The 27,410-nt window shown below is 49.9% G+C and overlaps 2 protein-coding genes across 10 annotated transcripts in view; one reads left to right on the top strand and one right to left on the bottom strand.

The window, feature by feature from the left end:
- The first annotated feature begins 8,542 nt into the window (after nucleotides 1-8,542).
- LOC102921556 (olfactory receptor 13C2-like) lies at nucleotides 8,543-9,493 on the top strand. Its single transcript, XM_006986016.1, has one exon. It carries the CDS (start codon nucleotides 8,543-8,545, stop codon nucleotides 9,491-9,493), a length of 951 nt encoding a protein of 316 aa, XP_006986078.1.
- A 5,864-nt stretch (nucleotides 9,494-15,357) lies between these two features.
- Nucleotides 15,358-27,410, bottom strand: part of Tmem8b (transmembrane protein 8B) — a 23,590-nt gene continuing 11,537 nt past the window's right edge. For 2 of the 9 annotated variants that reach the window (XM_076564094.1, XM_006986053.4), the window contains exons 5-13: nucleotides 26,919-27,187; nucleotides 25,714-26,039; nucleotides 23,152-23,245; nucleotides 22,882-23,005; nucleotides 22,657-22,799; nucleotides 22,308-22,486; nucleotides 16,730-16,876; nucleotides 16,490-16,606; nucleotides 15,358-16,233 (exon numbers count right to left, since the gene is read on the bottom strand). In XM_076564094.1, coding sequence (XP_076420209.1) covers nucleotides 15,898-16,233; nucleotides 16,490-16,606; nucleotides 16,730-16,876; nucleotides 22,308-22,486; nucleotides 22,657-22,799; nucleotides 22,882-23,005; nucleotides 23,152-23,245; nucleotides 25,714-25,992 — 1,419 coding nt within the window. In that variant the 5' untranslated portion in view covers nucleotides 25,993-26,039; nucleotides 26,919-27,187 and the 3' untranslated portion in view covers nucleotides 15,358-15,897. Of the gene's footprint in view, nucleotides 16,234-16,489; nucleotides 16,607-16,729; nucleotides 16,877-22,307; nucleotides 22,487-22,656; nucleotides 22,800-22,881; nucleotides 23,006-23,151; nucleotides 23,246-25,713; nucleotides 26,040-26,918; nucleotides 27,315-27,410 lie in introns of all 9 variants that reach the window. The other 7 variants (XM_042271051.2, XM_016004614.3, XM_076564095.1 and 4 more) reach the window with 6 other exon arrangements.

The following is a 27,410-nucleotide window of genomic DNA, read 5'->3' as shown; positions in this document are numbered from 1 at the left end:
GGGAGGGCAGGGCTTGGCATGGGTAGGGGTCTTGGCTCGTTGTGTGGGTCATCATATGCCAGCACCACTGCAAGGCAGAGCGTAGAACTATGAGGCCCTCCACTCCAAAGACACAGCACCAAGTCCCACTAATCCTGACACAGAACTGCTCACCTTCTGCTCCTGCCCTGTTCTAGAATCCAGCATCTACCTCTGGGCCTCCACAGTAGCCTCTGGGATGATTTCAAGACTTCAGCCATGGCTAGGTGCCGTGGCTCACACCTATAATACCAGCATTTGTGAGGCTGAGGCAGGAGGATGGTAAATTTGATGTCAGCCTGTACTACATAGTAAGACCCAGTCTCGAATAAATAAATAAATGGATATTAGTCATCAGACTTGACCTCTTGAGCCTCTCTTCAGTGGGGCATCGGGAGGACCATTTTAAGAACCACTTAAGATTGCATCACTCTCCTGACTGACATCCATAAATGGCTCCTCACTGCTCCCAAGATGAAGCAGATGCTCTTCAGCCGGTTCTCACATCTGCCTACCTGACTGCTCCCAGCCCTCTCCTCACACTCTCCTGCCTCATAGCCCCCCACACCAGCCTCACCCTTCCCCACACTGCCACCCCCACGCTCTTCTGGTGTTCTTCCTGTGAGGCAGCTCTTCCCGGCACACACCCCATGTGTCCCTTGAGGCTCACACACATTTGCTCCTCTCTTCGTGTCTCTCCTGTGTCCTTGGTTTCCAATATTTTACCAAGAGCCGGGACATCACATCTTACTTTGCCCCAACATCCACCCTGGCTCAGCTCCAGGCCCTGAACACCTTTCTGAAGTGCATACAAGAACGTGAAAAATGTAGAGACACTCATGGTAGTATAGGGTCCTTCCCAAATCTGGACAGAGCTGAGATGAAGTCCATAGAGATCAGGCAAGGCCTCTGGGAGACGACGGGAGAGGCAGAAGTTAGGTCCAAAAGTACAAGAGCCCAGATCTGCCTGGTCAGAGGTCACCACTCAGAGCAACCTTAAGCTGAGGTTCCTCTTCAACCCCACCCAACAGCAGCTGCAGCTTCCGGTATTCCTGCCTCATCTGGGGTACCCTCATCACCCCATCCCCGAGCCCTCCATCGCTGTCCCTGCTGGCTGCTCAGCCTCCCCAGTTTCCCTTTCTGAGAGCTTATGAGCACACGAAGGAGTCACACACCCACTCCCCACTCACCCCGGCCTCAGTGACAGGCATCATCTAGACCATAGTGAGCTAGGCCTGACCTCCAAGCAGCGGTCAAGCCCTCCTGCTAGCTGGCTGCAGGCCACCACAGCCCCACACGAGCCCTCTGTTCCCCTATTGGGCCTGCTTCCTTCCCCTGGGACTCTCAGTGAGCCAGGCTAGAAAGAGAAAGGAAATTAAGGGGCAGGGCAAGGGACAGAAGCTGCTCCCCCGGGATCTAGTTTGCATGTCTGCCTGGCCAAGAGTCAAGAACTTCAACATAACTGATAAAAGCCAGACTGCCTGCAGAGGCGGTACTCGTTTTCCTAAAGACATCTCAAACAGGATGTTCAAAACGATCAAGAACTCAAGCTGGGCAGTGGTGGCGCACCTTTAATTCCGGCACTTGGGAGGCACAGCCAGGAGGCTCTCTGAGTTCGAGGCCAGCCTGGTCTACAAAGCAAGTTCCAGGATAGTCAAGAGAGAGAGGTTACACAGAGAAACCCTATCAAAAAAAAAAAAAAAAAAAAAAAAAAAGCTAACCACAGAACGATCAAGAACTCTACTTACTTAGGGCCAAAATGTCTGTGCCTTGAGTTTAACTGTGTTAGCATTCCCATCTCATCTCTACATCTAAATATCAGACCTTACAATTCATTTACAAAGGAAATACTTGAGGATGAGAAATAAGAACTGGAAGGATGGCTCAGCAGTTAAGAGCATTTATTGTTCTTGCAGAGGACGCACACCCACATTGTAACACAACCATCTGTAACACCAGGTCCAGGTGATGCGATGCCCTCTTCTGGCCTCCATGGGTACTGCACACACATGGTGCACATACAGACAAGCAGCCAAACATTCATACACATAAAACAAAAATAATTTTTAATCATATGCTTTTAATTTCAAATTTTGCTTAATCCTTAAGTTTTATAAATTACATTGTTTTTATTTTTTATTTATTTATTTTTTTTTTAGACAAGATCTCTTGGCCTGGAACTCACTATACAGATCAGACTGGCCTCAAATTCATAGTGATCTGCCTACTTCTGCCTCCTGGGTGCTGGGATTAAAGGCCCACAGCACTACGCCCAGCTGTAAATTACAGCCTTTAAGCAATGTGACAAAAATTTATGTATCCATTGTAAAGACACCTAAGTACAGTTTCCCTCTCTAGTTAGTACCCACTTCGTCATACATCCTTTTTCCCTCTGTGTCTCTGACTTTTGCTGAATTTTTTCCTGTGGTGTAGCCAACGATTCCATTTTACCCAGGTGGAGGTTCCTAAGCGGGGATCTCCTCAAGCCACTGGTTGCAATACTGGCCTTCATCTCCCCACCACAGCTGACATGAGCAGAGGCCCAAGGGGAAGGTACCACTGCACTTGGATACCTTCCGAGCATGCATGCGTGGGGCTGGCAGTAATCAGACTGGGCTGCTTTTCAATCAGTCACTGCCAGGATTCCATCTTCCCTTTCACACCTAGTGAATCGTCTTCTCCTCATCTTGCGCCTATTGTTAAATAAGGAGTGGTAATAAATCGGTAAGAACTTCCTGTACAGTAAGTGGGAAGATGAACCAGGGACCTTAAGAACTTCCAGATCTTTTAACACTGTCATTTCTAGAAATCTAGTTTAAGGGAATAAATGAAGGGCAAACGCAGGGCATGGTGGTGCACCCCTGTGACCTTAGCACTTAGGAGACAGAGACAGAAAGATCAGAGGTTAAAGGCACTCCTCAGCCATATAGCAAGTTTGAGATCAGCCTGGGCTACATGAGATGTCTTCACACACACACACACACACACACACACACACACACACACACACACACAAATAGGACACAGTTAAAGATTTATATATAAGAATACTAATTACATAGGTGAGACAGTTGAATGGCTTGATCAGTTTGGGAGGCAACTAGGCAGTGTGACCAAGTCCTGTGCTCATTGCGTGAGTTGGCTGTTTGAAACCTGGATCTTATTCAGGGATGCTTGGCTCAGTCTGGGAGGAAGGGACTGGACCTGCCTGGACTGAGTCTACCAGGTTGATCACAGTCCTCGGGGGGGAGGATTTGCCCTGGAGGAGGTGGGAATGGGGGGTAGGCTGAGGGTAAGGGGAGGGGGTGGGAGGGGGGAGAATAGGGGAACCCGTGGCTGATATGTACAACTGAATGGTATTGTAAAATAAAATAAAAGAAAAAAAAGAATACTAATTACAGCACAAAACACATTAATACATAGTACAAAAAATACTGCAATCTTGATGTCAATTGGAAAAGATTGTTTAAATAAATCGGGGTGGAGTTCAATGGCGGAATGCAACACAGACACAGGAAACATTTTTGAGAAATACTGGATGACAGGAAATTATCACAATGTAATTAACAGGAGTGGGGAAGGCAGACCAGGAAACATCGCATTCAATGCCTCCCTAATCTTACTGTTTAACTCTTGGTCTCATGGGTAATGACTAAGTCTGTAGAAAATTCCGGAAAACTGCAATGAGATGTTCATAACAGTTGCTTCCTCTCTAGGCAGTGGGGTTACAGGTAACTACTGTTCTCTTGGCTTTTTCAATATTGTTCAATATTTCTAAATGAATAGGACCGCGGACCTGAGAAATGTCGGTATTCTTTTTAGGAAGTGGGAGGTCATCTTGCTCCAGAGTCGATGGGCTCCGGTGGGCCAGAGGGGAGGAGGCTGGTGATGCAGCCTCAGCCATGTGAGCTGAGAGAGGAGGGTGGAACAGAAACGCTGTTACGGGGGGGCTGGAGAGATGGCTCAGAGGTTAAGAGCACTGACTGCTCTTCCAGAGGTCCTGAGTTCAATTCCCAGCAACCACATGGTGGCTCACAACCATCTGTAATGAGATCGGGTGCCCTCTTCTGGCCTGCAGTCATACATGCTGTATACATAATAAATAAATAAATCTTTAAAAAAAAAAAAAAAAAGAAACGCTGTTACGGACAGGCACGAGCAAGATGTCCTGGGAGGAGGAGACGTGCGGGATAGTAGATGTGATTTACCTGTGCTATTCGGCATCGCAGAAGTGGGTGAGGAAGAGGGAAGACCGTGGGCTTCAGGGGATTTCTAGGATGGGTAGAGATGCTACCACCGTCTACTGCGGTGCAGAAGACAAGGGCAGCAGGCAGGACTGAGGAGACCCCAATCCTGGTCTCAGACCTGTTGGGTTCAGGTGTCTCCCGGGCAGCAAACAGGGCTGGACCGTTCCAGGGGCAGATAGAAAATCAGAGCTGATCACTGCTTTGGCTTGGGTTCCCGATAAAATCCCAGAAGATACGTCATGGCATAGGAGGAGAAATTTATACATTCTACTGTCTTTTTATAGCTGTATTTTAGTATCTAAATTGTAAATAGTATCTCTGTTGTAAAAGGTTGTGAAGGGAAGGAAAAATCTATAAAAATTCACATGCCTGAGGTGAGCATTTAAAACACCCCTTACATGCATTTGGGGTTCTCATACCCTCCCCCAGTAAATAGCTTTCCTTAAAACTGGGTGGATGGATGGATGGATGGATGGATGGATGGATGGATGGATGGATGGACCCAAGACCACACAGCAATCACAGAAGGAGATAAATCATTTTCCAATGCAGGTGCCCAGGCCTAGTAAAGGACCGCCCCACCCTAGAGCCTGTGGCATGCAAGAGGTAAGACCACAACAAGGTCCGACCTTCTCTGTCCACCTCACATGAGCAGGGACCTCTCTCTTGGGGCCGGGCAAGGAACCTGGAGTCCCAGGAGCCCAAGTCCCTCATCAGGCAAAGCTGGAAGTTTGTGAGCTTGTAGAGTTGAACTTTAAATTGGGCAGGGACCATGTGGTCCCTGGAAAGGGAGCAGGCGGGCTGTGTGTCAGGGGATCAGGACTCTGATCCTTGGGGCCCCTCAGCCTGACCCACCTTCGCACATTGCACCTGCTAGTTATGAACTCAGGACTACCCAACCAGTTCCCGCAAGCTTCAGGTCAGCTAGCATGACTCCAGACCCCCGCCTGTTCTCACGCCACTGCATCAGTCCATCCGTGGTAAGGAATTCATCTGCATGCTATTTACAGTAACACTTCTTCAAGACCTTTAAAAGCTAAAGTAGCTATTACATGACAATGATAATATCCGCACTCACTGAATACTCACCATGAGCCAGAATCTGAACTCCTAAGCTATCACCATCTGCAAGGAGGCACGACTGTCTCTATGACAGGTAAGGAAACAGAGGCTCAAAAAATGGTTAGCGAACAGAACATGATGGTACACATTTGCAATCCCAGATTGGGAGACAGAGGCAGGAGGATGATTATGAATTTAAGGCTAGCCTGGTCAATACAGCAAGTTCCGGGCCAGTCAATAGCCCTATCTCAAACAAATGAATACACACACACACACACCAAAAAAACAAACAACCACAACAACAAAAACCTGTGGAGACAGGATGGGACATGCTCACAATTGGCAAAGCTGGGTGCGGGCCCAGGACAGCCTGACTCCAAGGCGCCTCTCACTGCCCTCTCACATGGCAGAAATGATGAAGCAGAAATCCCAAATCCAGACATTTTAAGGAACGGGCCTTTCTATTTGTTATGTCCCTTTGTTTCTATGAAAATAATTTTTGAAGCCTGCATTTTTAAGAATTAAGTGGTTACCATTAGATTCACCACCAGTGAAAGTTACGTGATATTTGCCTTGCAAAGAAACACTGGCCTGCCAGGCCACAGGGTTAGAAGTTTCTGGAACAGTGTGAGGGCTGTTTGGGAGGTTACAGAGTACCAGAGATCACCTGGCTGAATGGCTCCGTTTCTGAGTAGGAGGAACTTGGTTAAGGTCCCTCAGCAGAATGGGAACAAAAACCGGAACTCGAACCCAGGTCTCTTCCCTTCCCTTCCAGGACCCAGCCATGCTTTTTCTGCCTCCACGCGTTGCTAGACAGTAGAATGGAAGTAGAGGCATGGTTCTTGGAGACACTCAGTGTCACATAGCTCTTTGAATATGGTGTTTTTCTGGGACATAGCAGAGTGTGACATCTAGACAGATGATAGAATCACTTAAAAAAAAATTCTCCATGGAGCTCAAGCTGGCTTCAAACCTACAATTCTCATGCCTCAGTGTCCTTTGTGGTATTATAGGCATGTGCCACCATACCCTATTTAGGATGGATTTGAATGTGCCATGGGATGCCAAGGTGCCCAGATGTAGTGCTGATGTGCAGTAACCTCGCTGGTTCTCTCCCTTCTGAGCACCTGTTGGGACTACACAGGCCCAGTGGTTTGTGGGTAGATTTACATACAGTGTGTCATACTTCTTGGTCTGAGCACTTAACTGCTGGTGGAGATGTTCCAGTGTGTCCTTCCCCAGCCATAACTGGTGATGTCCCAAGTGGCAGAGGTCCCCATGAGCCAGCCTCTGAAGAGAGCCCTCTGAAATCCACGTTGTGTATGTATTAAGAAGACATGCCTGTCATGTTAAGCTAGCTAAAGTTATGAGGTCGTGTGCTACTGCAGCATAATCTGGCACATCCTGACTGATGCTCCTGGTGTCCCATTACGTGCGCAGTTCTGGGTCAAAGCCACTGGTGGCCAGGCACCAATGGTATTTTCTCCACTTAGATTGGATTAGCTCTCATAGCCCTGACATGTCATGAGCAGACCCTTACGCTGTGATGAAGCCCACCATGTTCCTGATGTGGCCCCCCCAAGAAAAAGTACCTGTTCCCTGGGTAGGAGACTGCCACTCCCCAACAGACTCTTCTAGCAAATCTCAATGGCTCCATCTTTGTGGTGGAGGGGGAGGAGTGTTCATATCAGAGAACAGTAAGTATACAGGGCACAGTGACAGCAGCCATCTCAACACATAGCTCCTTTGGAATGGCAATCACTGGTCGTCTTGGGAACAGGACACTGGAGGGTGACAGTGACAAATTGGATATATCCCTTTCACTTCAATAGCTCACTATTCAATAGTCTAGTCAGAGGGGGAGCGTAAGGGAGGGGCACAATGACACAATTCATCTGAAATACATCTGCTAACAGGCAGGTGAGCATCCTGTTATCAGGGTGGCCAGAGTCGTGTGAGGCCGCCACGCAGAGGTGTGCAAACTGAGGCTAGAAGAGTGGATGAGAAAGACCAGTGCAGCCCAAGGACCTCTCACAGGAAGAGGGATGAGCCTGGATGGTGGAGACGTCATCTAATGATGGAAACGCTCTAACCAGACTGGAGCATGCGGTTCGCATGAGGCAGGCGAGCAGAGCAGAGTCTGCTCACAAGAGCCTCAAATGCCTCTGCCACAGGAGTTGAGCTAAACAAGATCTTGTAACCGCACGTCCAGGACGACTAAGCTAGCAAGTCTCTTCGGAGTTCAGACTGATCTCTTTATGTCTTAGACTACTCAACTCTCAAGGTTCTTAAGCCCCGGGAGAGGAAGGGCTGTGTCCAAGGTCACTGAGAGCCAGAGGGCGAGTGGTTTTAAACTTCAGGGGAGCAGCAGCCACAGCAGCCTGCCGCTTCCGCAGCACTTAGCACAGGCGCACAGGCTTGCAGAACCAGGTTAAACCCCAGGACCACCAGCAGCAGCTCTACTGGAGTGTGCATGCTCTTGCATTTCCCTTTGAAAATCAAGAGACTGTCCTGCAACTCCCTAGACAGAGGTGACCAGCAATCAGACTTACGCATCCTGGGAAGCCAAATATTCCATGCTAGGTGTCGGTACCCACCAAACACCTACCTTCCAGAGCTCATCTTGTCTCAGTCAAGGGAGCTGGGCAGTAACTGTGACAGCTGTGAATTTTTTCCCTGATTCTTTTTCTTTCTATTGTGAAACATGAAAGAAACAATACCTAGCACCGAGTAGGCACACAAAATAATACCCAGAGAGTGAATGCAGCAGAGATGCTCTGGGCACGATTGTTATAGGAAGTAATCTAAAACAGAGCTTCCTTTGAACAGTCAAGGACACTTGACAAGCTGGATGTGGTGGCACTTGCCTGTGATACTAGCACTCAGGAGGATGGAGGGCTGGAGACCAGCCTGGGGTACATGGGGAGACCCTGTCTCAAAAAAAGAAATCACTTTAGATTCTAAAAGAAGACATCAAATGTGAGTCTTCAGTCTCCTCTGAGCATCGCTTGTGGAGGACAGAGAGGAGTTATGGGGACCAGAGTGTGTAGCGTGTGACTGAGAAGACCAGCTGCAGATCTAAAGTCCGACTCGCCCATTCTACAGATGGTGCAGCTAAACCCCGGAGGGAGGCTGACCTGCTGCTGGTCCCATCCTGCTCATTTCCCAGCCAGCCAGAGCTGTGTGGTCCAGGAGACAAAAGGAGGAGGACCGAGATGAGTTGGGTGAACCACACAGCTGTGACAGGGTATGTCCTGCTGGGACTTCAGGAGCACCACAGCCTAGAGATAGTCCTGTTCGTGCTTTGTCTGGGCATCTACTGCACCACTCTCCTGGGAAACTCCCTCCTGGTGGGGCTGATTGTGCTCGACCCCCACCTGCACAACCCCATGTACTTCTTTCTCAGCAACCTCTCTCTCATTGATATCTGTGGTACCTCCTCCTTCATACCTCTGATGCTACGCAACTTCCTGGATGTCCAAAGGACCATCTCCTTCCCCAGCTGTGCCCTGCAGATGTACATGACCCTGGCTCTAGGTGCCACAGAGTGCCTGCTTCTGGCTGTGATGGCGTACGACCGGTATGTGGCTATCTGTCAGCCGCTTCGGTACTCAGAGCTCATGAATGGGCAGCTATGCGTGCAGATGGCAGGAATAAGCTGGGGAACGGGCTTTGCCAACTCACTGCTGCATTCCATCCTTGTCTGGCGCCTCCCCTTCTGTGGCCATCATGTCATCAACCATTTCTTCTGTGAGATCTTGGCAGTGCTGAAGCTGGCCTGCGGGGACATCTCCCTCAACGCACTGATATTAATGATGGCCACAGCTGTCCTGACGATGACTCCACTTCTGCTCATATGCCTCTCTTACGTTTTCATCCTGGCTGCCATCTTTAGGATCCCCTCTACTGCAGGCCGGGCCAAAGCCTTCTCCACCTGCTCTGCCCACCTCACAGTGGTGGTGATTTTCTATGGGACCATATCCTTCATGTACCTCAAGCCCAAAGCCAAAGACCCCAGTGTGGATAAGATCATCACACTGTTCTACGGGATTGTGGCACCCTCACTAAATCCCTTTATCTACAGTCTGAGGAACATGGAGGTGAAAGCCGCCATCACAGCCCTGCTGCGGGGAGGTCTGCTCACCAGGAAAATGTCCCACTTTTAACTCATCCTCTCTCTTTCTCAGTCAGCAGAGACTAAGTTCTATTGGGGAGATGGCTTCAAGTTCTCAGCGGCTTACAAACCACTAAGGTCTGTTTCTCACTCACGTCTCAGGTCTATTAGACCTATGCTTGGCTGGGGTTCTGCTCGGCATCACCCTCCTGGGACTCAGGGTCACAAAGCAGTTACAACCCAGAATGTTGCTGATGACCATGACCAAGGGAAAAGAGAGGCAAACCAGCCTGCATGCGCTCTCACAGCGTCCGCTCAGAAGGGGCACAGGCCAGCACATGGCCACATCTAATGTACAGGGGAGAAACCCAGCCTGGCACATGCTTGGAAGAAAAAAGAGGACTCAGAGATTTTTGAAAACCTAATGGCCAGCACTCAAAACGGGAGAGTCAGCCCAAGAGGAAGTAAGACTTGGTTTCCTCTGCCCTGGTCTCTCCTTCACAGACCCATACTGGCTTCATCACCCCAACAAAGTCCCAGTTAGCTTACTCACATCAGCTTTACATCAGCACTTTCCGGAACGTCCTTTCCGTATGGGTTTGGTTAGTTGTCCATGGGACATACGTGTACAGAAACTCGGAAGCCAAAGTGAGCAACATCCATTCCTGCAGGCGCACTCACATCACTAATATGCTGAATCCCATTGTTAGTGGCCTGTCCGGTTCTAGCCAGATCCCCTCCCTGAGCTGTTCTCAGGCTGGGCCAAGTGCAGCTATGTGCCAAAAGGTGCCTGCTTCTCCTGGGGGTCATGTGATCATTAAGCTTGACAACAGTGAGAGCTAGACACAGTTCTTATTTGTCTTCCCAGCTCTAATCCACCCTCACTCTCCTTCCCTCATGCCCGACTTGACTGATCACCAGCCCAACAGCCTGTAAAAGCTTCAGGCCCAGTGCCAAATGCAGAGATCCAGCTTGATGGGTCTCCTTAACTACTGCCATGATTGTGGAAGTCTGACCTTGTACTGATTTTATGAAAATATCTCATGCCCCAAGACTGAAGTTTTGGCAGGCCTCCAGTAAAGACAGTAATACCCCTTGAGATTATTTGACTGCGTACTTAACGTGCAGTCCTACTGTGTACCCAGCTTGTTGAAGTTTAACCTGCCTTTAAGAGAACAATGTAAACCTGTCTTACTAGGCTTTGGATTCCTCATGTGGTCCACTTCTCAACCTAAGCTAATGCATAGCTTTACTCTTGTTATGTACTGGTCCATGCCCTTAACCCAGAATAATGTGTATGTTGTGGTAATCATTGTCTGCAAACAGCTAACAGGTTGGGAGCAACTTTAAAACAAATGCCCACCACAAATGTTGAAAGCAACATGTGAATGTCGGTTGTTAACATTTGTGTGGTTTTGTTTACTATCCTGAATCATTTGAGAACAGTAAAGTTACTTCCTTTTTAAAACTCTATTCAAGATTTTGGTAAGAATTCCTCATTTTTGCCCTATGCCATATTGTCTGTGTTGTTCTATAAAATATAGTTCAAAGCCAGTTTTTAGAGATAGACATAAGACAGGAAGAGATCAGACAGACACAGGGACAGGCACACAAACAGACACAGAACAGATAGGAGAAAAGGACATCACACACATACACACACACACACACACACACACACACACACACACACACACACACACACACACACACTATACAGGCTATAGATAGACCAGTAACTACAAATTACAGACAGAAGACCTAAGAAGACAAGAGAAGATTTCAAATATTGGCTCATTGTTGGTCAAATTAACCCAAGAGAGGAGAGTATGGTGGTGTATTCCTTTAATACCAGCACTGGGGAGGAAGAGGCAGGCAGATCTTCATGAGTTTGAGATCATCCTGGTCTACATAGTGAGTTCCAGGCCAGCCAGGGCTCCGCAGTGAGACCCTGTCTCAAAAACTAAGAAAAAAATTTAAACCAAGAGAAAGTGCTTGGTTTCCATTCCTTACTGCAACATTTTAGCGTTCTCTGGGATTACGTTTAATGTATTAACAACCCATGATCCCAACAATGAACTCCTTGCATCCTTCCATGGCCTCCCACTATCACGGCATTAAGTCTAAAGTTCTTTGGCTGAGTCCTCCAGGCCCTTAGGAGCCCCGCCCACTCAGCAGGACTTGTTCTCCCCGACGAGGGTCGTCGGCCTCTCATTACATCATCTGGACTGGCCCCACCAGCCTCAGGCTATTCACGAATCACACCAAGGCCAAGTTTTCAAGCCATTTTAGACACTATCTCCTTCACACGTTCTTTCTTGATGCATCTGGAGGTTGTCGTCTTCATATCCTACGGCACTTTATTGGGACCCTTCATTGGGATCGATCCCATCCTTGTCAACATGAGAGCTCCTCTGGAGCAAGGTGCCACCCACGCTGACTCTCCCCCATGGCTCTAATGGGGCTACATGACTGTGGCACTGATTGTCGCCGGCAGGCAACACCGGGCCATGTTATTAGGCATGCTCCAAGCAGTGGCAGGCGGACAGGGGACTTGGTGTGGTTGCATTTACAGATACGTGCAAGGAAACAGTAATAACTGCTGGCCACAGCTATGTGTCCGAGGCAGGCCAGGCTTGCTGGGTCTTAGATTCTCCCGATGACCCACGTCAGTCAACAACTCGGGGTTCCAGGCCTGGCAGAGCTGCTCTGTAGACCTATCTTATTGCTGGCTCCTCCAGGACTCCAACAAACACCTCAAATCCAAAACGTCCCAAACTGTGCTCATCATCCCCAATCACAACTGTGTCATCTTATCAGGGGATGGCACCATCACCCAAGTCAGAAAGATAGAGGTCATCTGGGCTTTCATAACCCACCACACCACACGCCACCAGGCACTTCGCGCTCTGGAGTCTGCCTCCTGGAGCTCCTAAAGCAGCCTCCTCCTTCCACTGGTACCATGTGAAGAAGCCTTCACTGTTTCCCTTTCAGTTAGTGTGGTAGATCTGTCACTGCATCGCCCCCCCCCCCATACCCTTCACACCAGCCCTCAAAACGGTTTGTTCAGGCTACTCTCCTGCTCAGATGTTTCCAGGAGCTCCTCATTCCCATTTTCCTAGGGTAAAGACCACACTATCTGTCCAAAGCATCATTAGCTGCTTTCCTTCATCACCCACACCCCACACACACACCCATACACACACACACACACACACACACACACACACACACACACACCCCTCTCCAGGTCCACTTCACTCTTCACAGCCTCCTATGCATCAGTCTTTCCTGCCTCTGTCATTCCCCATCACTGTGACCCTTTCCAAACATGCTGTGATCTTTGTCTATTATATATGCAACAGGCTGGGCACTATATTAAGTGTCCTGTGTGCTATGGAATGTCTTTCTGTATGTTGTGAATGTGTGCTGCTCTGATTGGTTAATAAATAAAATGCTAATTGGCCAGTAGCCAGGCAGGAAGTATAGGTGGGATATGCAGACAAGGAGAATTCTGGGAAGAGGAAGGCTGAGTCAGGAGTTGCCAGCCAGTCACAGAGAAGCAAGATGGACAAGGCAGAACTGAGAAAAGGTACCAAGCCATGTGGCTAAACATAGATAAGAATTATGGGTTGATTTAAGTGTAAGAACTAGTTAGTAATGAGCCTGAGCTAAAGGCTGAGCAGTTACAATTAAAATAAGCTTCTGAGTGATTATTCTGTAAGTGGGCCATGGGACTGCAGGGGCCTTGGTGGGACCTGAGAAACCTTCCGACTACACCTAAGTACTTTAGTGACTGGTAGAATGAGTCTCAGGAAAGGAATAAAAGAAGGGCATTCATAACCACAGAGAAGCTTTCCCAACATCTTGGCGTTATGGCAACCCCATTCCCTGCCCTCTTCACTGCTTTCCATCCTCTTGTGGAGACAGTCCTGGTTATTGGGTCAACTGTCCTCATGGCCCAATTCTCCCTATCCCAGGATGAGAATGGCTTATCTCCCATCCAAGCACTAACCAGCCCAGCTCTGCTTAGCTTCTTTGATCATCCAAGTTCGGGTGTGTTCAGGTACAGTCATAGATAAGAAATAGTATCTTTCTTTTTTAAAAAATTTATTATTTTTAAACATGTGTCTGTGTGTTTGTGTATGTAGGAATGTGTACCACTTGTGTGGAGAGGTACCCATGGAATCCAGAGGTGGGGTATTCCCTGGAGCCGTAGTTACAGGCATCTTATCCTCTAACTGGGTACAGGGAATTGAACTCGGGTCCCTGGAAGAGCAATGTGTTCTCTTAAGCACTGAGCCATCTCTCCAACCATTTTATTTTATTTTATTTAAGAGAGGGTCTGTGTAAACTTGGCTGGCTTGACCTCATGTTAATTCACGGGCTCCTACCCCTAGAACGCTGGAGTAGATTAAAGGCGAGCACCACCAGCCCTGGCTCAAGAATGGCACTTCCGATACAGGAATGGACATCCAGCCCATACACCTTCTCTCCTTGCCACTCAGTCAGCCACTTCATTCTCTACTCAGTGCCTCAGAGAAGAGATCTGATTGCAGAGAGTAAAGAATAAAGTGGTGTTTTCTAGGCTTTGACCCTCAAAGGCCTGGGCTGTGAAGAGAAGAGAAGGGACTTAAGGCACAGAAAAAAGATTTGGTAGAAAGGTGAGGTCATCTCATCTCCAGACTGACAGATGGGAGGGGTGAAAGAGGGAAGAAGTATGAGCCTGTCCAGATTCCCTACAGAAGCCTCGCTGAGCCCTGGCTTCCTCTACAGGGTTTAAAAGCGAAGACAGCCGGGCGGTGGCGGCGCACACCTTTAATCCCAGCACTTGGGAGGCAGAGGCAGGCAGATCTCTGTGAGTTCGAGGCCAGCCTGGTCTCCAAAGCGAGTTCCAGAAAAGGTGCAAAGCTACACAGAGAAACCCTGTCTCAAAAAAGGAAACAAAAAAATAAGTGAAGACAACTTATCTTTGCCCCATCAAGTAAAACCCAGTACAGTACCCCGGAAGAGCTCTGGCTTCGTGCTGTGTCTGGATAGCCCGGTTCCTCAACACCTCAGGTGACACCAAACTCGGGGGCAGAAACCCGGGGCTGTGTAGACACAACAGAAGACAGCTCAGCATTCAGCAGCCGGTCTGACTGCTGACTGAGAACCAGCTGGGATGACAGAGCTCCCAGAAGACGGTGACGTATGGACACCGGGGACTAGAGAGGATTCTTCTAGTATCTCAGCAGAAGACAAGATCCTCAAAACTCAGCTATGAACCCACGGGGGAAAAGGAGTCCAGGTGCCAGGCATGATGTCCATGTCTGTAATTCCAGGACCCAGAGGATCATGATCTCCAGGACAGACCAAACTATATACACAGATATACACAGTGAGACACAGACACACACACACACACACACACACACACACACACACACACACACACACGATAAGAAATCTCAATTCATACAAGATTATTTCTGGCATGCAAGAAAAAAATGGAAGCTTAAAATAGTAGTTCCTTTCTTACGATGCTTTGTGCATCTGAAATTTGTACCTGTTACTCCTGTTTCCTGGCACCTGAGCTTCCTTCTCAGTGGGTGTGGGCTGTCATGGGGAAGCCTATCTTACTAACTAACTCATCTCTGTATACACACAGCAGGCACACGCACACATGCATGCACACACCCCTCTTCACTACCACAGACTGGGATCCATAGCGGTTGGGAAATGGACATCAGGGAGTTTTTGGAATTCAACACCGGGACCAGAGGAGAGGGATGCAGGCGTGCAAACCCTAGGGCAGAAGCCACAGGTGGTAGCTCCAGCATCTTCTTCAGGAAGATCCTGTCACCGCACGCTTCCCCCCGTGTCCCTGCCTCCATTTCCCCACACCCTGGCCCCAAGAGGAAATGAAAGGCGGCACACAGTCGGTACATACTTCATTGGAGACATCCCAGACTCCACCTGCGTCAAATCAGGAGGGGCTTCCCAGCTCTCTCTCTCCCAGCCCTCTGCCCAGCACAGCCCAGCCCAGATGAGGCCAGTGCCGCTGAACCTCTGAGAAAATCTGATGACGAGTTTCTCCAAGACAGACTCCTTTTCCCTCTGCACTGACGGTTCATTCCTGATGAAAATCTGTCTCCTGAGGAAGTATCTCTTGTCTGTAGGAGGTCCCTATCCCTGGGAAGGGCTCCACACCCCAGGTACTCCTTGGTCCTGAGGGGTTCTGTGTCCTGCATAGCTCATCCTTAGGAAGGACTCCACACGTACAGGAGGGCTCTCGGCTCAGGAAATTCTCCATGCCTTGGGAAAGCCTCCTGGTCCCTGAAAACAGTCATCCTTGAGAAAGATTGTGTGTCTTTGAGAAACACAACTGGTTCCTTGTTTCTAGAAGGGCTCCGCAGCCCCAGGAGGAACCCTAGGCAGGGTTTGAACCCCTAGGAGCCTGGCCCGAAGCCCCTCTCAGCTGGCACAGATGCTGCTGACAGTGGCCCCTCCTGGGCCCACGAGGCCCAGCTCTTCCTGTTCATTGATGCACAGCTGGTAACCGCAGCCCCGGGCCCGAGCTCCCGATGGAACCCGGCGGTCAGTCTTGGCACGAGGAGGCAGCAGGAAGCCCACGCTGCCGGCAATGAGCATATGCCAAATGCTGTGAATGTAGAAGTAGTTGTCGCGGGTCTCCACGAAAGCATACAGAAGGACGGCACTGCCCGCGATAAGGCTGCCCGGGCACAGGTAGAAGAGCCAACGGCGCCATGTCGGAGGGTAACAGTGCCGGCGCCGGACGCTGCGAACTGTCTGGGGGAAGCAGAGAGGTAGGATTCAGCAATATGAGGCCCTAGAATCCAAGCCGGAGACAGTTCAGACTTCCCCTCAGTCCTAGGTGTGGCCTAAAAGGCACCTGCCAAGACCTGAGCGGCCACTGAGTGCCCACTGTGAGCAGCAGGTGATGATAACAGAATACAAGACTCCCTTAAATCGGGGGCCAGGTAGCCAGCACCCTGTGTCCACTCCGGCTCCCTCCTTTGCCCTTCACAGGCCTCTCCACTCTTACCCAGGCTGTGGCCAAGATCCCAAGCGCGAAGAGACTGGGTCCAAGCAGGTTCCAGAGTCCATGGCGGTCAAGCTGCAGAGCCATGGACAGCAGCATAGCCCCCAGCAAATACAACACCTACAGAGACAGGACGCCAGGGTTAGGGCCAGGATGTGGGGGCGAGGGGAAGAGCCCCACGCACGAGTGGATTTTAAACAGAGGTTAGCTCTGGCTGTCTCCCGGGACCCACTCTAGACTGACCTGCTTGATCACAGGCTGCAAACGAGCCATAGCAATGACGGTGACCCAAACCGACATTAATGAACCCAGGAAGTCACAGAACTGAAGCACATCGTAGTCCATGATGCAGAAGACCACAATGCCGGGCTGGTCACAGGCATGATAGAACTGCAAAAAACAACAGATGTTAAAAGGCTTTGAGGCCACAAGTCCAGGGCTATGAAACCAAAGAAAGACCCTATGGGGGTTACTCTGCTTCTCTAAGCAGAGATCAGAGGTCACAGGTGAGCAATGCTAGGAAATGCCTGACTCCTTCATTCTTTTTTCTTTTTTTTTTTTTTTTAAGATTTATTTTATGTGTCTGGGTGTTTTGTCTTCATGTCTGTCTGTGCTCCACATGCACTCAGTGCCCATAAAGGCACAAGAAGAGGGCATAGAATCCACTGGAACTGGAGTTACAAACAGTTGTGAGCCACTATGTGGGTGCTGGGAATTGAACCTGGGTCCTCTACAAGAGCAGCCAGTATCTTAACCACTGAGCCATCTCTCCAGCCCTGATTCACTCATTCTTGAGAAAAAATAGCAGCGAGGTCTAGTCTGCTTTACAGCCAGATGTATCCAGCAGCTCAGACACTGATCCTCACCATCCTCTCCCTGCTTCTGGGCTATGCTATGAAGAGAACCCAGCCAGGGGCTCAGATATCTCAAGCTGAAGCCAGTCCCTACCCTTACCCTCTCATGCTTACTCAGTCTCATCAGCAATCCCCTTCGAAAAGTCTGCATGGTATCTGGCTCTGCTCTCTTAGGCAACCTAGACCCCAAACCTATCCCAGTATCCCCATTTCCTCAACAGCTCAGGCTCTGAACTAGCTTCACTCTCCTAACTTACCTCAACTGACCCACTTTAACTGCCCCCGTGCCAAGAGGGCAGGAAGCTCAGGAAGGAAAAATGCAGTGCCTGTGGCCATGGAAAGCAGCATGGTATGGTCATGAAGAGTGTCATGGTATGGTCATGGAAAGCAGCATGGATTGGTCATGAAGAGTGTCATGGTATGGTCATGGAAAGCAGCATGGTATGGCCATGCAGAGCACCATCGTATGGCCATGCAGAGTGACACTATGGCCATGGAGAACAGCATGGCACTCACACTAGGATACCATATGGCAAAGGAACATGGCCCTCCTCTCCTAAACCATGAAGAATTAACATTTGAATATGGATTCATTGGACACTGTTTCTTCCTAAACCATGAAGAATTAACATTCGAATATGGGTTCATTGGACACTTTCCCACAAATCTCTTCCCAGACCCATCCTGGACAGGGTCTGACTGTTGCTCAGGCTGGTCTAGAACCTACATGCAGCCCAGGCTGACCTCATCCTGAGTGCTGGGATTACTGTGGCTATCTGGCTGTCCTCCTCTTTCAAAGTCAGATGCAAAAATACCAGCCACTAATAATCCAGCAGACATCCGTTTCTGACCTGGGTTTACTTCTCAAGATTAATGTTATATTCCAGACTTAGTCAACATCTTGCACCTGCCTCTGAGCACACAAAAAGGAGGAGGGCCTGTGATGAATCCTTCACCTCACACAGGGAGACACAGATCAGCACAAAAGCAGAGCGGGGTCACAAGATACTGAAGACATGTCTAAGGGGAGACACTGGTCTTTCTCCTAACAGCTTCTCTCTACGGGAGGGGGGATTAAAAGCACAACCTTGCTCTGCTAATATCATTCTAATCTGTACTTGTGGGAGACCAGCTCCCACTTTTTCCCCAGGGTACTCTTGAGGAGAGAGAGATAAGAGATTTAAATAGAAATATATAGCGGGGAGAGACAGAAACACAGGATAGCCTCAGGAGGGCCTGGATCCTTATCTACCGGCCCTTTGTCTCTTCTAAAGGGCTTTTTATAGGAATGCCAAGGGGTGGAGCAAAGACCTCCCCCAGCACAGTCAAGTGCAAACCCTTCCAATCACATGGTAACCACGCACATAGTCAAGCAATCCTCTAATGCAGCCCTGCTAGATAAAGCAAGTTCAGCTTTTACTAGGAAACCTTTGTGGCCTCCACATGACCACTTCCTTACTTTGGATGCTATGCATAAGGTAATCTGGAAAAATTAACTAAATTGTAGAATTTTACCTTTTTACACTATAACTATATAGTTGATCCAGTGCTTCAAAATAGGGTATTCAGGTATCCATCTAGAAATGCAAACATCTTTAATGCATGCAGACCAGGGTATATTGTGCTCAGGATGTGATGAGACTTAGAGTTGCTCACCTACTTTTCTGTTTCCTAAATCAATTTTGTCCTAAGAACAGTCATGGGATTTTACCAAGAGCTGCTGAGAATCACTCATGATGGTCTGAGGAACGGGAGAGGTAACAAGAAAGTGACTTGAAGCCAGGGTGGCAGCAGTTACCAAGGAAGACTGGACACAGCTCCAAGATGTGGGCTCTACCTGGGCTTCCGGGGATCTGACCACAGGACTTGAGGAGGGATGAAAGATATGTGGCTTGGACTGCACAGCTCAAGTACTGAAATGTTTGTTTGTTTATTAAATTGGTTAGACTGGCTTTTATCTCTTACGAGTTTTGAGAGGTTCAAGCTATGGCTCAGTGGTAGAGTGCAGATTCACTCTCGGCGGAAGAAAAGAAAGAGGTAGGAGGGAGGGAAGGAGGAAATAATAGGGACTGTTGGAAGAACCTGGCCAGAAGTGCTGCACCTAAGTCCTGTATTTCTCTACACTCTCCAGTTCTGAGAAACTCAACTCAGAGAAGAAGTATATGAACACATGGTCAGTGCCCTGAGACACGGGGAGGGATGTAGGCAAGCGGGGCCAGGCCGAGTGAGAATAGAGGTTCTACCATGCACTTTCCCCTTGGGGCAATGCATTCAGCTTCATCTACAGAACACAAGAATTAAAATGTCCACCTATTATTTTAGTGCAAGCACGAGAATGAATTAGCAATGTTACAGAGCACATATTCCATAGCTGTCAGTCTCTGTTCTCATTGTCTGGAATGCTTGGCTACATACAGAATCAAGTGCCAGGTTTTTGGCCTGTTTTTTACGAACTTATTTTGTATCTATAAACTCCTGGATTCCAGGCTTGCTGACTGCTCCTATACCCCAGATAAGCACCACCACGCCACTTCCAGGGTGAACTGTCCTAGATGTTAAGACAAGGAAGAGGACACTCATCTGCCACCCTTGTCCTTCAGCTACAAACTACTCAACCAGTCCTTACACAGGCGTGTCTGCGAAATGAAGGAAGTCTAAGCTAAGAATGAGAAGGAACAGAGGATAGGGCCCCGGGCCCAGGACACTGGACGACACGAGTTCTATGTTTTGACCACGTGGAAAAGAACAGAGTCAGGGCAGGACTTCAGTCATGGCCCACAGCCAGCAGCTCGCTCTTAGTCCCACAGCCAGCAGCTCGCTCTTAGTCCTGAAGCCAGCAGCTCGCTCTTAGTCCCACACTCACTTTTTTCAGACAAGAGGGGGTTGGGGCTGGACAAAGAGTTTGGCAGTTAAGAGCACAGGCTGCTCTTGCAAAAGACCCCGGTTCAGTTCCCAGTAGCCACACTGTGGCTCAAAGCCTCCTGTAATTCCAGTTCTAGAAGATGCAGTGCCCTCTCCTGGTCTCCGTGGGCACTGCACACATGGGGTGCACAAAATTCATGCGCATCAAGTAAAAAGAATAAATCTTTTAAAGGAAAGCGGGGGTTCTTCGTGTAGTGCGAGGGAGTGAGGTTCCTCCAGTTCCCACCTGGAGAAAGGTCTCTTCTCCTTGATACACCACTGTATCTAGATACAGAGAGGCGTCTGGCCTGGACTATTCCAGGACAAGATGCTTAGGTAACGTGCAAGGAATGAATATATTCTCTTACAGCTCCTGCTATATTAAGGTGTTCTTACTAATTCTGAGTCACTTTAGAGCTCCATGAGGCCAGGAGTGGCTGGAAGAAGAGCTGTCGGGGAAGGAGTCTGTGCGCAGTAGTGGACAGAGCACCTGGTGATAAGAAGGGACAGATCTGATGTCAAAATAGAAAGACTCCATCAGGCCAGGCCTGAAAGGCAGCCAGCTAGACTGGAGTGCACTGGCCCCATCCGGTAGCATGGCTACAGCCTCCTCTGTAACTGAGTACCAGGAGGTCCCTACAACCCTCACTTGGACATATATGCCCCCCCACTTTCAGACTTCCTCTATGTAGGCAACGGGTTAGCTCGGATTGTCAGCCTTAGTGGCAAGTGCTTTCGCTTGCTGAGTTATCCCACGGATGTGGTCCTGTGTGATATTCTTCTTGTCAGAACACACAGAGAATCAAAACCCATCTAAGATTTCTGCAGTGCTCACAGGTAGGCACTGCGTGTCACAGTTTGCCAAGCAAGAGCCTGCAGATGAGCTGACAAATCCACAGACACCAGATCTCGGCGGGGAGCAAACCTACTTGGAAGCCTAGTCACGTGAGGAGATGCACTTTGACCTTTCCTGTCAGAGGCTAGCTTGTAATACAAATCTTTCTGGCTATAGAGAAGTTGGAAATCTTGGAGAAGGACTGTGAAGACTTCATAATAGGAACAGGGAGACTTAAAAATTATAAATCTAGCTGGGTGTGGTGGTGCACACCTTTAATCTCAGCTCTTGGAGGCACAGGCAGGTGGATCTCTGTGAATTTGAGGCCAGCCTGGTCTACACAGGAAGTTACAGGCTAGCCAGAGCTACATAGTGAGACCTTGTTTCAAAACAAACAAAAGCCCTAGACATCTACATCAGAATGCATTCCTTTGAGCTGGGATCTTATATCACATTGCCATTTCCTATGATGCCACAGGACCAAGTTTCTCAAAACTCCAAAACAGATTTTTGATAAACTGCCCAATATAGATTCCCCTGCCTTCCAAAAGCTCTCATGGAAATCAAGAAGGCCATGGTGATGGAATGGGGGGGACATGCTTTTATGTCATAAAAATGAACATGCTATGGACAGAAATCACGGAACATGTCTGTGATCCTAGCTCAGAAGGCTTTAGGCAGGAGTACTAAGAGTTTAATGCCAGCCTGGGCTACATGGAAAGTTTTAGGCCAACCTTGTCTATAGATTAGAACTCTATTTCAAAACAGATGAGAGAGAGTGAGGCGGTTGGGAAGAGAACAATGGAGACCACTGAGCAGAGGGGCCTCCCACAGTCTAAGTGAAGACTCCATGCAGACACACACACACACACACACACACACACACACACACACACACACACACACACACACCATGGTGGTTTAGACTTTGTGCTGACTTACAGAGAAGAGGCAAGGGTGAAAACCCAATCTGCCCACATTCACTCAGTGTGTTCAGCCAGTGCCTCTTTTCCCTCCGTGTGGGCAGTGTGGGGATGCGAAGCCCCACACTGGTTAACTTGGAAGCAGACAAGCTGCCTGACGAAACAGTCCATTATTAGCAGGGGGACATTGCTCTAGAGGACACCGCGAAGGCACAATCATCCTCCAATTGGGGGGTTGTGGCAGAAATGCAGACCCTCTCCCCACCCTGTGGTACAAAACACGGTGAAGCGCAAGTATCACTGCATACCGTGGAGAAGAACATGGTGAAGGTGTAGACAGCAGCTTCCAGCACATATCGGCTCCGAATGGCCAAGACCACCGGCGGCAAAAACATGAGGTTGCTCAGGCAGAGGAGGAGTGTGGACAGCAGCTGGAACCCATAGGTGAGGGCATCGGCGCTGTCTGTGCACCCCCAGCCCCGCCACCCTGCGGGTGGGGAAGGTACAGAGTGGAGGAGGAGAGCAGAGGGCACCCGTGGGTCAACAGACAATTGTGCTCACCCCGGTCCCCGTACCCAGTTCCTCGGGGCGCCCCTGCTGGCCATCCCACTGCCCACGAAGCCGGGTTTGGCCTGCTCCCCACCCCAGCCCGCTCACCAGCCTTGCACTCGCAGGCCGCGTACAGGTAGTTGTGGGTGCGCAGCAGCTTGCACTGGCCGTAGGGCCCACAGTCATCCACGCACGGGGACAGGAAGGTGCGCAGGCGCACTTCAGCCGTTGCGTTGCGGCACCGCACAAACCTGTGGACACGCGCTCCTGGTTATTTGAGGCCAGGGCCACCCCAACCCAGCTCCAACTATGCCCCAAGTTGTTCTTGCTCACCGAGGCCCCACCCCGCAGAGAGAGCGGAGGGTCAGGAACCAGGTCCCCGTCTGTGGGAACGGAATTCGAAGCCTGGCCACTCTGGACGCGACACTGACTGAGATGAGGAAACCTGCCAGGGACTCTAAAGGGGAAAGGAAGCGCCCAAGAGAGAAGTAAGTGGTCATCATGGAGTCAGAACCCACTTCTGGGAACCCCTAGGGCGGACCCCCTGTCGTGAGGGCGCCCAGTCTCCCTAGGCCCCCCTGTATTCCCCACTCCTCTCCCCACCTTTGGAACAGGTCACGGCAGCATCCCCCAGGCTCAAGGGCACCTCGTGAGTCAGGCATCCGAACACTGTTACATTTTCTTGGCGCAGAGAGCTCTGAGTAGGGTGAATATGCAAGCGAGGCTGTGAGACCCTTGGGGTGGGCCGCCCCAGACCTGCCTCTCCTCCCGTTCCCTATGGCCGGACAGCCCCGTTCTCTTCCAGGGCGGCCCACTCCTCCAGTGCTCGCTCTTAGCAGGAGTCTGAGATCCATCAGATCCTACAGCCAGACTCTCAGAGCCTAACGACAGAGCAAGCCCTGGCTCTGAACCTTCCCTTTGGAAGAGGAGGCACGTTGGTTCGTCCTATCTGATGAATGGGAGGACCTGGGCACCCAATGCCAGATGGAGAAACCAGCCGTGGATAAAGGTAATTTAAGGTTCTCAGTCACCTAGCCCTGGGGCTGAAGATAAGAGGCTGAAAACGCACTCCTCAGGTGAAATGACCCCCGGTACAAATGGAGGTCCTGAAGCCAGAGATTAAATGTAGCAATCTGATTGGGATGAAAAGAAGGCAGACTCCCCAGGTCTGGACGGACGTAAGGGGCAGTCTGCGAGGGGAAACAGGATGCCATAAACTCATCTCATCAAGACTGAGGCAGCGTGATACATTGAATCAGGATAAAAATAAATGCTTATGAGACCGTTTTAAACCAAGATAGAAGAGTTAAGTCTGGGACCTTGGTGAGTTTCCTCAATTGTAAGGGCATCTCAGTTCACTAGAGCCTCCAGGGCAGCAGCGTCCAGGGCGTGGACTTCAGCTGAATTCTTACTATTATTTTTGGTATTTCTGAGATAGCATTTCATGTAACCCAGGCTGGCCCGGCCTGAAATTCACTATGTAGCCAAGGATGACCTTAAGGCTCTGATCCTGCCTCCTTGGGCTGGGATTATGTGTGTATACCATCACACATGCTCTTCTTCAGCTGGATTCTCACCAAACAATGCTGTGTACATGCACCCTGCCCTCAGCCACATGAGTGAGTCTCATAGAACTGGTTTATCACTTCCTCCAGTGGAAGGCCAGGGAGGGCAATATGCAGAAGTATTACTCGGTAAAAGTTATTGGAGTTGGGCGGTGGTGGCACACACCTTTATTCCCAGCACTCAGGAGGCAGAGGCAGGCAGATCTCTGTGAGTTTGAGGCCAGCCTGGTCTCCAAAGCGAGTTCCAGGAAAGGTGCAAAGCTACACAGAGAAACCCTGTCTCGAAAAATCAAAAAAAAAAAAAAAAGTTATTGGAATAGCAGAAGACAGTCTCCAGGCAGACAGTCCTTGATTCAGGGGGACCCAGGGTTCTTAGTCCACCACAATGCCCAGATGAGCTCAGTGTCAGGCAACAACCTAAAGACGAACTTGTTCTCAAGATGGCTGACTCCAGGCATGGCTGGGTGTGGATGCACACTTTAACCCAATGCTCAGGAGGCATAAGCAGGCAGAGGCAGCCTGCTCTACATAGCAAGTTCCAGGCCACCAGGGCTACTTAGTGAGACTCTGCCTGAAAACTAAATAAATAAATGGATAAATAGCTTGCCTGCCACACTGGTCACACAGCTCAGATCATCAATTTCAGAGACACGATGGGCAATCAAAGTAATCAAAATATAACCAGAGGAATGAGTGTCAGGTGGAGGGAGCCTAAACACCAGGGCCCCCAGACACTGATGTGGTCTCAGCTGTTGGGAGAGCGATGGGAACTATCTGAAGGGCTGTTAAAATAGTATGGCATTGTAACCAACGCACAGCATCAAGGTAATATGCAGCAATGAGGAGTGTCTGTACTGTGTGCGTGTGCATGTGTGTGGGTACATGTATGTGTATGGAAGTCAGAGGTCAATGTTAAGCATCATTCTTCAAATGCTATCCACCTTGTCTTTGAAACATGGCCTCTCATTTGTCCTGGAACCTAGTAATTAGGCCAGGCTGGCCCAGGGACTACCCTGTCTCCCATCTCCTCAGTGCTGAGATTACAGATGTGTGAGAGTACAAGTCAGGTCTTTGTGCTTGGAGGGAAAACACTTTATCCACTGATCTAGCTTCCCAGACCCAAGCAGTTACCTACTGATCCTTTTCTTCTATAAATCTTAAACTGCTCTAAAAGACTCTATTAAAAACAAGGAGACGCATGGATTTGCTAGTTACAGCTTCTAGACAAAACAAAGACCAGTGGGTGGGCGAAGTTCACGAAAGCAGCCCTGGTGGATGGACCACCAGGAACGCCACTAGCTACAGGAGCTGTCTAAACACAGGCCTCTCATTACAGACATGAACTAGCATTGCCATCAGCCCTCCAACAGGAGGCCAGCCGAAAACCAGAAACGCTGGGCCCCTCTGAGTCCTGGCTGATGCGGCTCTCACAGTGCCGTGAGTACCCAGAACAAGCCTGTGCTGAGAACTGGAGCAATGCATAAACGAAGCTGGAAGACTTCCTGAAGGAGACAAGGGCCCCTACACTCCCACAACTTTCCCCTTGAGACTCCCCAGCAGGGAACCCCCCCCCCACACCGCCCCGTTCCCAGGAAGGTACCACATTGAGCTGGAGCTCCAGACTAAGGACACCTCCACTGTCCAGCACCGGCAGCAGCCTCAGGGCAAACACGGCTGGGCGCTCAGGTGGAAGGGCCACGCTGGGACCAAAGAAGATGTAGAAGTGGACAGAGAAGGTATCTAGCTCATTGCGCAGAGTCGGGCGCACTGGCCAGCAGTGCTCAGGTGGCAATATGGCTCCAGACCCTTCTCCGGGAGTCCCCAGGGATGGTGGCTCTGGGGGCAGTGGCTGGTTGCCCAGTGACTGGGGCATGTTCATGGCAGCCCCAGGGACCAAGGCACGGGACAGGCTGGGTTGTGGACACTCTGTGAAACAGAAGAAAGTAAACATGAAACGTGGTCCGTACAGCCCCGCAGCCCCCCACAAACCAGAACTGAGGCCGACGGGAGTCACAAAGGGCAGGGAGGAATGTAAACTAAGACAGGATTGGCCGGGAGAAAGGAGGCATCTGAGATCAGAGCCCAGGGTCCAGATGGTTCCTAACTGTCACAGCTATTCAACTGCCACGCTGTGGAGTATAAAGGTCATCTGGTCCTCCCCGGGGTCACAGCAGAAGGAACTGAGATCATATGTCCCTCCTCAAAACAGTAAAAACACTGTGCAATATACTAATGTGACACATTGTCCTAAGGACTTTCGAGTGTTGTGGCAAGGGCAGTTCCTGAAGTCCTTGCTGTCCCTGTCCACCCCAGGAACTGAAAATGAGATTAAGTCAAAAGAGAAAGACAGAGCCGGGCGGTGGTGGCGCACGCCTTTAATCCCAGCACCCAGGAGGCAGAGGCAGGTGGATCTCTGTGAGTTCGAGGCCAGCCTGGTCTACAGAGTGAGTTCCAGGAAAGGCGCAAAGCTACACAGAGAAACCCTGTCTCGAAAAACCAAAAAAAAAAAAAAAAGAGAGAGAGAGAGAGAGAGAGAGAGAGAGAGAGAGAGAGAGAGAGAGAGAGAGAGAGAAAGAGACAGAGCGAGCCTTTAGTTGTCCCAAGTCAGGTACAAAGGCACACTATGAAGGCAGCCCAATCCTGAAGGTCCAGGGAGATGGGACCTCAGGAGTGTGAAGAAACCTGGGTGGGGTAGGGGAAACTGTAGGGATGTGGCTGAGGGTCTCAGAACACAGTCGTTCAGATTACCCCCAGCCACGGATTCCTGCAGAGATGGGGAGTTGAGGCAGATGAAGGGGTTCTGACCTTGTAACCGTACACACAGCTGGAAGCGGATGATCCTGCCAGGACCACGGGATGGTGTCTCCACACGCACATAGACCCAGTGCCCCCAGGGGGGCAGGGCCAGCTCCAGCTGGCATACTGAGGCACCTCCACAGGCCACAGAGCTTGAGTTGTGTAGAGGCGGGGCCTTGGGACGCAGGCGCAGTGTCAGGGGGCAGACAGAGGCCCCTCGGCCCCCTACACACACCAGCTGTGCGGAAACCCTGTAAGTAAAGCTGGGCACAAAGACCCTGGACAGAGGACAGGTGGAGAGCAAGAAAAGACAGAGAAGTAAGAGACACATGAGGAGGAAACGAGAGGAAGGAAGGAATGCATGGGGGCAAGACACGGGAACGGGCGGCCTGGTCAGGTCTTCCTCTGTGCGAGGGGAGAGGAGGGCACTCAGGGTCACTTTGGCAAGAGAGAAAGCAAGACTTGCCCTGTGTGAGACCAGAGCAGGAAAGGGCAGGGGCC

Source organism: Peromyscus maniculatus, chromosome 2 (assembly GCF_049852395.1).
Source record: "Peromyscus maniculatus bairdii isolate BWxNUB_F1_BW_parent chromosome 2, HU_Pman_BW_mat_3.1, whole genome shotgun sequence".
Lineage (NCBI taxonomy): Eukaryota > Metazoa > Chordata > Mammalia > Rodentia > Cricetidae > Peromyscus > Peromyscus maniculatus.
The sequence above is the reverse complement of the archived record's forward strand: the minus strand, read 5'-3'. Positions and strand labels throughout refer to the sequence as shown.